The sequence below is a fragment of the Antennarius striatus genome, chromosome 1 (assembly GCF_040054535.1).
Source record: "Antennarius striatus isolate MH-2024 chromosome 1, ASM4005453v1, whole genome shotgun sequence".
In the NCBI taxonomy this organism is placed as follows: domain Eukaryota; kingdom Metazoa; phylum Chordata; class Actinopteri; order Lophiiformes; family Antennariidae; genus Antennarius; species Antennarius striatus.
In genome coordinates this window covers 9,623,066-9,634,998 of record NC_090776.1, presented here as the reverse complement: position 1 = coordinate 9,634,998, position 11,933 = coordinate 9,623,066, and the positions used below count along the sequence as shown (strand labels likewise).

At 41.0% G+C, this 11,933-nt stretch overlaps 1 protein-coding gene across 2 annotated transcripts; it reads right to left on the bottom strand.

Annotated features, from left to right (window-relative positions):
• Positions 1–590: 590 nt before the first annotated feature.
• Positions 591–10,507, bottom strand: LOC137597514 (proteasome subunit alpha type-4-like). Of its 2 annotated transcripts, none has more exons than XM_068318345.1 (9): positions 10,442–10,507; positions 9,976–10,001; positions 9,854–9,896; positions 8,291–8,453; positions 8,093–8,170; positions 7,816–7,904; positions 7,475–7,605; positions 6,647–6,770; positions 591–6,334 (listed from the first exon to the last, which is right to left on the bottom strand). In XM_068318345.1, exons 2-9 carry the CDS (start codon positions 9,976–9,978, stop codon positions 6,180–6,182), a joined length of 786 nt encoding a protein of 261 aa, XP_068174446.1. In that variant the 5' UTR covers positions 9,979–10,001; positions 10,442–10,507; the 3' UTR covers positions 591–6,179. The 2 variants fall into 2 exon arrangements, with proteins under 2 accessions (XP_068174446.1, XP_068174445.1); XM_068318344.1 differs by having other exon boundaries at positions 10,402–10,490.
• Positions 10,508–11,933: the final 1,426 nt, after the last annotated feature.

Here is an 11,933-nt window from a genome sequence, read left to right as displayed (position 1 = left end):
AATGTTGTAAGTTATTGTGTTATCTGCAAGGTAAATATGGTTTAACAGGCACACTAATTAAAAAGTGGTGATTTACAATAGTGAATTATAAGTTGTAATTCAAAGTGTTAAAAATGGTGCATTATCATATAAGTACATCATCACACACATGCAGTTGTTGACAAAAAAACATTGTACATTACGTATATATATTATCTAAATAATGGAAATTTACTTCATAGAGCAAACGTGTTTGGACATTTAAATAGCGACATACAGAGAGATATACAGTCTCACTGTATAGCATACCAGCACAGCTAGCTGAGCCATTGCGCAATCCATGGTGAGGCTCGGCTGGCCGGTGCCTCACTGCAGGTCTCTTCTCAGTATTTCAGCAATAATGTGAAAATTCAGCGATTTTGAGTGAAAGTAACCTAAAATTGGTGACGTTAAACGGAAAATCAACAAAGCTCCAGGAAATGACAGACTATCAACAGAGCTATTTAAAGCTGACCCGATCTTTGCAGCTAACATTTATATCCATTCCAAATACTTGGCAAGAAGGAACCATCATCAGGATACCCAGTGCAACAGCTGGAGGGGAATTACATTACTTTCCTTACCAAGCAAAATACTCTGCAAAATATTGATGAACATAATGCAAACAGCAGTGGAAACATATTAAGGAAGGAACAGGCAGGATTTAGGAAAAATAAAAGCTGTATTGACCATATCTGTGGCAGAGAAAAATCATCAACTTCAATGATTTTGAGAAAGCATTCCAATAGCCTATGTGCCACTAGGCGCACAAGGAGTAAGTAAGTAAATGGAAATAACTTTATAATACACATCACTGGATAAATATAACAATTTAATTTATTTGTTCCATTTTTCATTTTTTTTCTTTTGTGACAGCAGGTGAGGCCATATTTACAGTATATTATGATCATCATCATCATTACAAATCAAAATATTATTCTATAAACAAGGCATCGGATTTTTGTGCTTAAGAAAATAGAAAGAACAGTAATCTTATAGTTACATTTAGGAACAACAAAGTCACAACAAAGATAGATATAAATAAGCAAGGAACTATATTAACAGTTGAAAAAAAAAAAGTTTATGCAGCGATAAAAAGTAACCAATGTCTACATACATGTGTCTGTAATTATAATGAAATAACATTTATGGAAAATCAATATACAGCTCATGAATGTGGTTGTATATCATATAATGAGTGTATTTGTACATCATATAATGAGTGTAAGTGGATGTTTAGGCGTCATTACAGATCATCACAGTGAAGTGTGTAGACAAGGCTGTACGTGCGTGTGGTTGTCTGGGGGTAAAACTAAACAAGATCACTTAAACATCCTAAAAGATCTTTGAAATCGTTCTTCTCAAAACTTCTAAGTTCATGTGGACATTGGTTTATTTCACTCCAACCAAAACTTTTTTATGGATTTATTTTAAAGTACACTTATTCTCATGTAGAAAACAAAATAGCATACTTCATAAAAACAAACTTGAGAAAAGTGAATTGTTCTGATTATAATAATCAACTGTGTGATACTTGAGCCACTGAACTTTACATTTTAATTGCCCATTTGTAAAATATGAGGATGGATATGTTATCAATATGGGAACATACAGTGATGCGACAAAAGAAGGCGTTGTGATACCTAATGCACCGTGATATTGATCTATCAAACATTTGCGACGACCTCCAAAATAGGCTGAGAAGGAATAACCTGAGAATTTTCAAGGTACTAAAAGGAAGCGAAGGAGGAAACACAGCTGGATTTGTGAAAGAACTATTGCAGACGATGCTCAAACTACCACCAGAGATGGACAAAAGGATTAAAAGGGCACATCGTTCTCCCGTCTCAACCTCAAGACCCCACAGTCCCTCCCAGATCGATTATTATGACATTTCTGGATGCGGCTGTAAAAAATGCAGTTATACTGCCACTGGGACGGCAGTGGCTCAGCGGTAGAGCGGACATCTTACGACCAGACATCGCCCAGACGTCAGTGGTTCGATTTCCGCTCCTGCCAGACATCCTCAGAGTGTGAGCTGACTGTGGGAGGTGTCAGGTTACCTCCCAGTCACTAATGTCCCCCCCTGCAAGCTGCTCACTTGGGACGCACCCCAAAATCACGATCCGTCACTCTGCCTCCCCTGTACTACTTGGACTAATTGCATGCCTACAGGCACCTAGTGTGTTGTGTTTCAGGGGTACACAACACACACACACACACACACACACACACACACACACACACACACACACACACACACACACATATATATGCATGTACTGAGAGTGAAAAGAGAATTTCCCCACTGAAGGATGAATAAAGTGAATTTAATCTTTAATCTTATACGGCTGGCATGGAGTCAAGAAAACATCCTATTCCACAGTCAACAGATCTTCTTTGACCACGATTACTCTCCTGACTAACTGAAGAAACGACTAGTAATTCAGAAGAGTAATCATCCATGAAGTCATCAAGCAGCTTAAAGGAATGGATATTAAGGCAAAATGTCTCTATCCTGCAAAACTGATAGTTAAACTGAGTACAGGAGACCATGAGCCAGGAATGTTTTGTCAACTCCTGCTGTCAAGAACACCTTGCAGTGAAGAAGACAGAAGAAGACTCTTCACCCCAAGGACCTCAACATCACCTCGTGGACTGGATTGTAGATTACTTGACCAACTGCCTGTAGTTTGTGAGGACTTGGGACTGTGTGTCAAACACAGTTGTCTGCAACACTGGAGCCCACAGGGAACAGTCCTGGCTCCGTTCCTCTTCACCCTCGTCAATCGTCGGCCTCATCACAGATGGGGACGACAAGGAGTACAGAGAACTGACAGGCGAGCACTTTCCCCTGTGAACATCCAGGAAATGTTTCCATGGCTTCAACACCCATTTGGAGAAAGAATGAGGCTTTTGAAGATGAAGAGAGATGGTGATAGCAAATCTTCACATGTTCTTCTTGATGAAGGTCAAGTACGGCCTTGCACGCCAACGCCAAGCTCAATCTTCAAACGCGATAGAATTGAGGGACTGGTAGATGGGCCTGCTGTTCCGGCATTGCGCCGCCTTGGAGAAGAAGGCCTGTCGATTCCAAATGGTGAAGAATGATATGGAGGACTTCTACAGGCTGGCGGAGAACATTTATAACTCCTTTGAAACCCAGAAGGAGGATCTCCAATGCTTTAAGGAGGAGCGCAGCCAGCTGCAGGTGAGCTGCTCACATCATCATAGTCTGATGATTCATTCCTGGAAGTTTCAGGTCAAAGGTGCAGTTTGAACTAACAATAATATGTGATCATGTGACACACAGATGAGGATTAGTGCTCTGGAGGTTGAGTTCCACGAGAAACTGTCTGAAGCCGAAGAACGCCACCTCCGTGATCTTACACAGAGAGAAGAGAGCTGAAGGAGCAAACTGTCTCCACAGGCGGAGAAGTTCCGCCTGTGGAATGTAAGAGACCTCATCCTTCAAGAACGTCTCTCTGAGAGGGATGAGAACCTTTTGGAGCTCCAGCACCACCTGCAACTCAGCCAGCTGCCGGTGATCTGCCTCTGATCACGCTGAACATGAGTTTGTAGTTTTATTTTGAATTAAACTGACTTTAATAGCTGATCAAGTGATGCCCAGATGGGTCTAGATGACAGCCAGAAGAGGTTTGGTGCTCTGGGGGTTGAGTTCTGGAAGAAAGTGTCGGGGAAGAGAGACGGGAACCGTAAGAGAGCCAGGAAGGCCAAGACAGAACCGGGATACATCCTGCCTGAGAGTCTGTCCGAAAGCGAGGAGCGCCGAGTCTTAGAGAACATCTCTGGTCCACAGGACAGCTGTCTCAGGTCACAGCTGTGTAGATTTCCACATTTTATGAAAGCTTTTTGTCCGACGGTCTGTTCTTGTCATGACGACAGAGGTTGCTGCAGCCTGACGCACATACATTATTTCATCCAGACACCTGTATCCTCTACACTTTTACCAAATGGATGTTTGTTCTCATAACCTGTTTAAAAATTTGACAAATCATGATTACTTCAATTGTCATTACAGGACGAGGCACAACCATAAATAATGTGTTGTGTTAGATATTTATTTCAAACAGTCACTGGGGGAAGGGGGGCAGTGAGCCCCAAACAGGCAGATTTGAGGTGAAGTCTAACATGTTTTCCCTTCAGGAGGTCTTAAAGGAAAAGAAGAGCTGGTGGAGAAGACTTTCAAAACAGAGGAGGAAGACTCATGGTCGTCATTAACATGAATGTCAATATGAACTTAACACTTTTGGTTTTGAGAAGACTGATTTCGAAGCTCTTTTGGGACGTTATAAGTGATTTTTTTTTACACCCAGACAACCACTGTTGAAGCAAAAGAGGAAGACTCGTCATCATTGACAGAGACTGAACCCTAAATCCCACCACACCTCTATAAGATCCATCTTTCTCCTCCTTATAGATGACACAGCTGATTAATCTAATCTGAACAGATACGGTTTATTCCTCTTTTGCATCAAGTTCAGTTCTTTACTCTCTGGTTCTAATGTGTGGCAGAATTTTAAGGGGAATTTACAGTAGAAATAGAGGGAAGTTCAAGCCGGTGGACCATGAGCCGGAAATGTTTTGTCAACTCCTGCTGTCAAGGAAACCTTTCAGTGAAGAAGAAAGAAGAAGACTCTTAACCCCAAAGACCTCAACATCACCTCGTGGACTGGATTTTAGATTACTTGACCAACCGCCTATAGTTTGTGAGGACCCGGGACTGTGTGTCAAACACAGTTGTCTGCAGCACTGGAGCCCACAGGGAACAGTCCTAGCTCCGTTCCTCTTCACTCTCGTCAATCGTCGGCCTCATCACAGATGGGGACGACAGGGAGTACAGAGAACTGACCCAGGACTTTGTGGACTGGCTGCCAGCGGAACCACATCCAGATACACACTGGTAGTGGATTTTGACAGACAAGCACTCTGCCCAGTGACACCGGTGAACATCCAGGAAATGGACATTGAGATGGTGATGTCTTGTAAGTACGTGGGTGTTCACCTGAACACATAAACTGGACTGACCAACATAAAAACACTTTACAAAACAGTTCAGAGCAGACTCCATCTGTTCAGGAGGCTGAGGTCTTTTGGTGTGCAGGGGGCACTCCTGAAGACCTCTTATGACACCGTGGTGGCCTCTGTTATTGTCCATGGGGTGGTCTGCTGGTGGAGCAGCATAACTGCAGCTGACAGGAGACTGAACAGGCTGATTAAAAAGGCTAACTCTGTCCTAGGATGTCCCCTGGACTCAGTGGAGGTGGTGGAAGAGAGGACGACAGCCAAGCTGTCATTCATGACGAAGAATGACTCCCAACCCCTGCAAAGGCACGTTAAGATCACTGGAGAGCTCCTTCAGTGATAGGCTGCTTCACCTAAAGTCTTTCCTTCCTATGGCTGTAAGAATGTATAACCAGCACTGCTCCCAGTCGACCACACACAATCATTATGGGGCAGCAGTAGCTCAGTGGTAGAGCAGGTCGTCCAATGAGTGTAGGATGGGCGGTTCGTTTCCCGCTCTCCTAGTCACTTGTCGTTGTGCCCTTGGGCAAGACACCTTACCCTCCTTGCCTCCTTGAGTGAAAGTGCGTGATTACTCCAGAGTTGGTCAAAGGGGCCGCAGGCATGGATTGGCAGCCATGCTTCCGTGAGTTTCCCAAAGCAGCTGTGGGTACATGCACAGCTTACCATTACCCAGTATGAATGAGGAGTGAATGAATAATTGATCCAATGTAAAGTGTCTTTGAGTGTCCAGAAAAGCGCTATATAAATCAAATCCATTATTATTATTATTATCATTATAATCAGAACTGAAGAAGTCTCTCAGATGAGAGGCGAAACTTTTTCATGAAACTTTCTTAAATTCCAGTGGATTAATTTAAACAGCTTTGGTTAACCATAACCTGGATAACTGAGAACCTACACAAACATTATAATCACTCACACAATCTGGATGACCACTGTAGTTTGTAAATTGTTAATATGTATGTATATCCTTATGTATGTATGTACTGTATGTTTGACTGATGCATATATGTTTGAACCTCTCGTCTTTTCTGCCGCAATCATGTAAATTTCCCCACTGTGGGACAAATAAAGTTTTATCTTATCTTATTTAGGAAAAAAAACTATTTTGTTCATTTATCCTTCTCTTTCTGTTCCTTCTCCTTTTTGTCCTTCTCTGCCTTGGCCTCCTCAGCCTCGTGTCGCTTGATGAGCTCCTCGACTTCCTTCTGCTTCAGCACCTTTATTTTCGTTTTCCCATCTTCACGCGTTAGAGTAGCGATTTCCACTGAAGTCAACATAAAACGGCATTATGTTACTACCTAAAGCCAGAATATTGTAAACAACAAGGCAGTCAACAATCAATAAAGAAACTACTGACTACCTGTTACAATGTGTCTACAAGGCACTACTTAAAATTTTAGAGCGTTTACAAACCTACTTCATAAGCCATTCATCTGAATGTAATAATTGGCTGGTGTCATTTTTTACACAGTTACCCCTGATGTACTATTTTAAATGCAGTAAGGGAATGCCAGTTATGAGCTGCAATGATATCAATTAAGAATAATAAAGCAAGAAAAGTGTTTCTGAAATTCACCTTTTTCTGCTGAGAGTTTGCTGACATCCATGGTTTTGTTGAGAACTTTGATAGCCAAAGCCAGAGCAGACGACAGAGTCATCTCTCCCTCCTTGTAGTCCTGCTTCAACATGGACACTGCAGCCTGAAGCCAGGAAGTCATCATATTTAAAAACACACAGAGGAAGAGCATAAGCCACGGTGGACGAATTGCTCTGCTTCAATCTTTTCAGTTAGAAACATTTCTATTTCTGACAGTAGGGTCCAATCCCAATTCCACTTTTTAACCCTATCCCTTACATTTTGACCTGACCCTGTAAATATAGTTATGAGGGATAGTGATTGAAGCCTTCACCTAGGAAACAGGATTCCACTTGTCACATCATCAGTCGATAACACTACCCAACTTGAGAGTACACAAAATGGATGGATATGAACAGATGCTCGGGCTCAGGGGGGAATTGGAATTGGTATATGTCTTCATTAGACCAACCTTACTAGCTATACTTCGAGAAAGAACAGGGCCCTCTGCTAACAAAATCGTAAGCCTAAATAATGTCAGACAAAATAAAGCATGAAACTGCAAATTTATACTCATCAGAATCAGAAAATGCCTAATGAGGTATCCATTACTCTGATTATAAGCAATTATCCTTATATAGTAAAAAAAAAAGAGAGTTTATCTGCTGTGATTTCAATGCAATGGGAGCAGTGGTCCAGTAAAAAGGAGTAAACATTGGTGAAGATATTTCTTCTCCTCTCAGCTTATTGAAGCTAAAGTTAAGCTAGCTACATTCAAATCAATGAAGTTACTCATATCATAGATCTTCATGGTCACTTCAGACTCACAGCGCTGTTGTTGCCGATACAAGTTGCCTTCCAGCCTCCATAGTTTCCACTGGGGTCACTTTGGTACAGCTGGAAACCATAGTGTTTGTCCCAGCCCATGTACAGCAGAGAAACACCAAATGGCCTCTTCCCTGTCCAAACACACGTCCGTTACAAAATGCTGAAACACATCTGTGTCTTAACAGAAAATGAGAATGTGCAACATTTGTCAAACTTATCTATAAAATAAGAATTGAGTGTTTTAAAAACGTCTTGGGTGGACAACGCTGATCATACAAATTATATATGTTGAGATAAATAATGTGTGGATATCAAAGAAAAACCACTGCTGTCCATCTTACCACCAAACTGTGTGTATGCCTGCTTGATGTCACAGAGCGTAGTCACCAACTGTTCACAGGGTATCAGCTCCTGGTACTGCAACAAATATCTGAAGACAAATTACTCCGATCAAGGTTTGGTTTACACGTAACAAATGGGTAAACTGAAGCAAAACAATAAATACTAGTATATGTTAGATTTACAATTCAAATTGAATTCATTTAACACAAAAACTTGCATGTAAACGATGTAAACTAACAAGCTCACTAAAACATCCATTCAGGTTTTGAAACTCACCTTTGTGCAATTAGTCGCAACTCATTTGTCAAAACATTAGCATCTGATGTGATCCCAGCAACACTGCAGGCTAAGTCCCTGACAAAACGATTCATAAAGGAGATCACAGCACAAAGGTTAGAAAAAAGGATGAATTAGGTACTTGATGCAATGGATACATATTGGATAGAGTAGTCTTCTGTGAATCAGTTCACTCACTCATTGAGCCTGTAGATCTTCTCAGTAAAGAAAACCTCATCAAGTAGTTTGTGTATGTTGCGTCTCTCTGCAGCTAGCAAGACGCCATCATTCGCTAGAATCCCAAGGCACGTCCCAGCATGACCAATGGCTTCCATGGCATACTCCACCTGATACAGGCGTCCTGCAACCATCCCCAAAATGATTACTGTATAATATACACAGTGTGTGTGTGTGTGTGTGTATATATATATATATATATATATATATATATATATATATATATATATATATATATATATATATATATATAATTTATTCATCTGTAAAACCTACTTGGCAAACTGAGAACTTAAGTAGCGGAACACGGTCATTTTTGCTGTTTGTGTTTCTTATCCTTCTTATAATATTCCAATAGCAACTGAAGGAATACTAGTTTCATTATTCAGGTCTTTAAATGGGAAAGCATTTAAACCCTTTGATCTGTATCCCACCCTTAGGTCTGTTCTCCAGGGTTGTTGTTCTGGTTTATTGCTCAGGTTTATTACGTAGGAAATACTGTTAACATTATCAAGATCTTCTAACCTTTAGGGTTAGAAGAACATTTGGTTAATCCCTTCCACAGGATTTACCCCACACACACACTTTGTCCTTTTGTTAACAATTAACACTTGCTAAATAACCTCAGTTTCATAGCCTTCGAAGATGTGGTTTATGGACCTTGAGGTTATCATGCATTCACCATTTGTCTCTAACACTGTCCCTTCACTATTTGTTTCTCAGACTGTCCCTTTTGAATTTAATTACATCTCTGTAAAAGGCCCCGTCCACACGATGCCGGAACTTTTTGAAAACGCAACTTTTTTGTTGCGTTTACGCCTTCCATCCACACGACAATGCAGATATCCGAAACAAAAACGCAACTTTTTTGAAAACGCTGGCCTAGGTGGATTTTAAAAAAAACGCTGGGTCTGCGTTGTCGTGTGGACGGTGTATCCGCGACTTTTTAAAAACACTGACGTCTTGCCTGCGATGAAAACCGCTGCGACATCATATTTATGGGCCCATGTGTTGTGACAACAAAACACGGAGGATTCTTATTGGATAAAATTTGACTCAATACTGCCACCACATGGTTTGGCATGCTTATAGCCGTCTTCGAAAATGCACTGGTACGTTTACGTGTGGACGGAGGTTTTTTTGAAAACGCTGTCGTGTGAAAGCGAATCGTTTTCGGTGCGTTTTTAGAAAGTTGCGTTTTCAAAAAAATCTGTCATCGTCATCTGTCATCAACCATTGTCTTGAGATGAGAACTTGTCCTTCTCATACCACATGCACCAATGCTTTGTTGTATTGGAGAACGACCCAGAGCTCTGTAAGTAAAGCACCATGAACTTCAACCATTGTCTCAAGAGTCATCTGTTTGCCCTGATCATCAAACGAACGCACTGCCGAGCTAAAAGGTCGGAATCCCCTTCACAACTTTTACTTTAACTTATGTAGCTGTGGTCTGTGTGTCAGAAAGTAGATCATTTTAATTACGTTTAATCAAGTTGCTATTTAGGTGTTTAAAAATATACTCACCCTCTGGGGAAAATATGGTTGTTCGGGAATCATATCTACGAGACTATAAAAGAAAAAAACAACAAAAACATTAGTTGATGAAAACATGGTGATATAATTACGATGTTACAACAGCTCCTCACCATTTTTCCACGTCACTGGAACAGTCCTGTCAACACAAGAGGGATTCACTCTCAAGATCAATGGCCAACAGCAGAAACCAAATAGACATACCAAATTGTGTCTTGAATAACTCAGAAATCAACTACATCACTCTCTATATACTGACAATAACTTCACGGTACGCAAGTATGACATACTTTATCTGTACAAACGTAAACTCACAACAACGAAGGCGTCGTTCACAAAGATATTCTTACGTCGGCTAAGTGCTACCGGATGGATTTGCACTACCTGGACAAGCTATCTGGTTAGCACACTGGCTAGCTGCGGCACAAAGAACAAAGTTTTGACTTTACGCAGTCAGGCTACACTCACGTGACTATACGACTACGTGGGAACAAGAAAATGCTGAACTAGAGAGTAAAACATTACGATAGTTACAATACCTTGTGTGAAAGGATCTAAACTACAACAGGTCACACCAACCTGAAAGTTTCTCTACTTTCACTTTGATGTTTCCTCGCTCGCACACCGGGCTGAGGACTCCTGGACTCCCGGCGCGAAGCAGCGCCACCTGTCGGTAGGAAGACTGATCACCAGTCCGTCACCATTACGTGTTCATTTGCAGTCGTGGAGAAGGACAAGTATTATGGAGCTTGTTTCTGTACAAATATTCTTTTGATAGATTATATATCTGCAATTATGTTAAAGGTTTGACTAAAGGGTCCGAAATCTAAAATAAACTGTATATAAAACAAGTGGCACTTAAATAGTGTAAGTGGAGTAAATTGTAATGTGGTATTTTGGTATTATTCCTTACAATGATCTATAATAACGTACACTGGAATATTACATTTTATGATCAGGTGATGACAATTTGTGTGTGTTGTCTCCATTGATATATTCATTTAATAGTACATAAGGTTATAAAACTGATCTGGTCCCTGAAGGGAAATTAAGAGCACAGTCTAGTTAGTAAATACTTCAAATGCATGCATACATATTAGTTTGTACAGGCCCCTGTAGCACACACGCACATACACACAGGGGGGCCTGTAGGCATGCAAGGGGAGGTAGAGTAGCGGGCAGCTCCTTTGTGGAGCGCCCAAATGAGAAACTTGTAAAGGGGGACGGTTCCGTGCTCAAGGGCGCCTTGGCAGTGCTCTCGAGGTGAGCTGGCACCTCCCACTGTCACTGTTTCTTTGGGTGGGAGCGGGAATCAAACCGCCGATTTTAGGAATAAGTATTGGACGAGCCGCTCTACCACCCGCTGTATCACTGGGCCACTGCCGGCCCTTGATATATGGCGTAATACCGTATTGGCCCGAATATAAGACGACCCTGATTATAAGATGACCCCCTCTTTTTCAAGACTCAAGTTAGAAAAAAGACTTTTTGAACACCAAATGTAATTTTTATACAGAAAATAATTACAGTACATCTGAAACAAATGATTACAACAATATATTCAATATATTCGATCACTTTGCAATTGTTTGAAGACTCTGCCTCATTTATCACCATCATCTTGAAGTTTGCATCATAACTTCTCCTCAGCTGTCGGTTACGTTTCTCCATTTTCTGTTATCTCTTCTCTTATTTTATACTCTTTTCTTTCTTACCGCTATTTTTTATTTTTCTTCCTCGTGCTACCGCTATTTTTATTTTTCTTCTTCGTGACAGGGGTTCGCTTTGACCTGCGGAGTTAAGTTCAGCATTGGCTTTAAAGATATCTGGCGCTATCTAGCGTTTTCAATGGGTATAATGTCTAGACCCCGAATGTAAGACGACCCCCACTTTTTCAGTCTTATTTCAATACAAAAAACACCGTCTTATATTCGGGCCAATATGGTATGTAGTGTGTGAATTTGGTATTTATGTGTTTGAGAACATGTGGTCTATGGCATCTTTCAATTTTTTCATCCTGGTCAAATTCAAATAATAAAAACATTCATCCATCCTTTGTCCTGACATCATA

Bases quoted from the DNA above. Each gene is read 5' to 3' on its own strand.
- LOC137597514 (XM_068318345.1), bottom strand. The intron at 8,171-8,290 runs GTGAGTGAACTG...TCGTTTTGTCAG, and splicing joins AAGATCTACAGGCTCAATGA to GGACTTAGCCTGCAGTGTTG. The intron at 7,905-8,092 runs GTGAGTTTCAAA...ATTTGTCTTCAG, and splicing joins TTGCGACTAATTGCACAAAG to ATATTTGTTGCAGTACCAGG.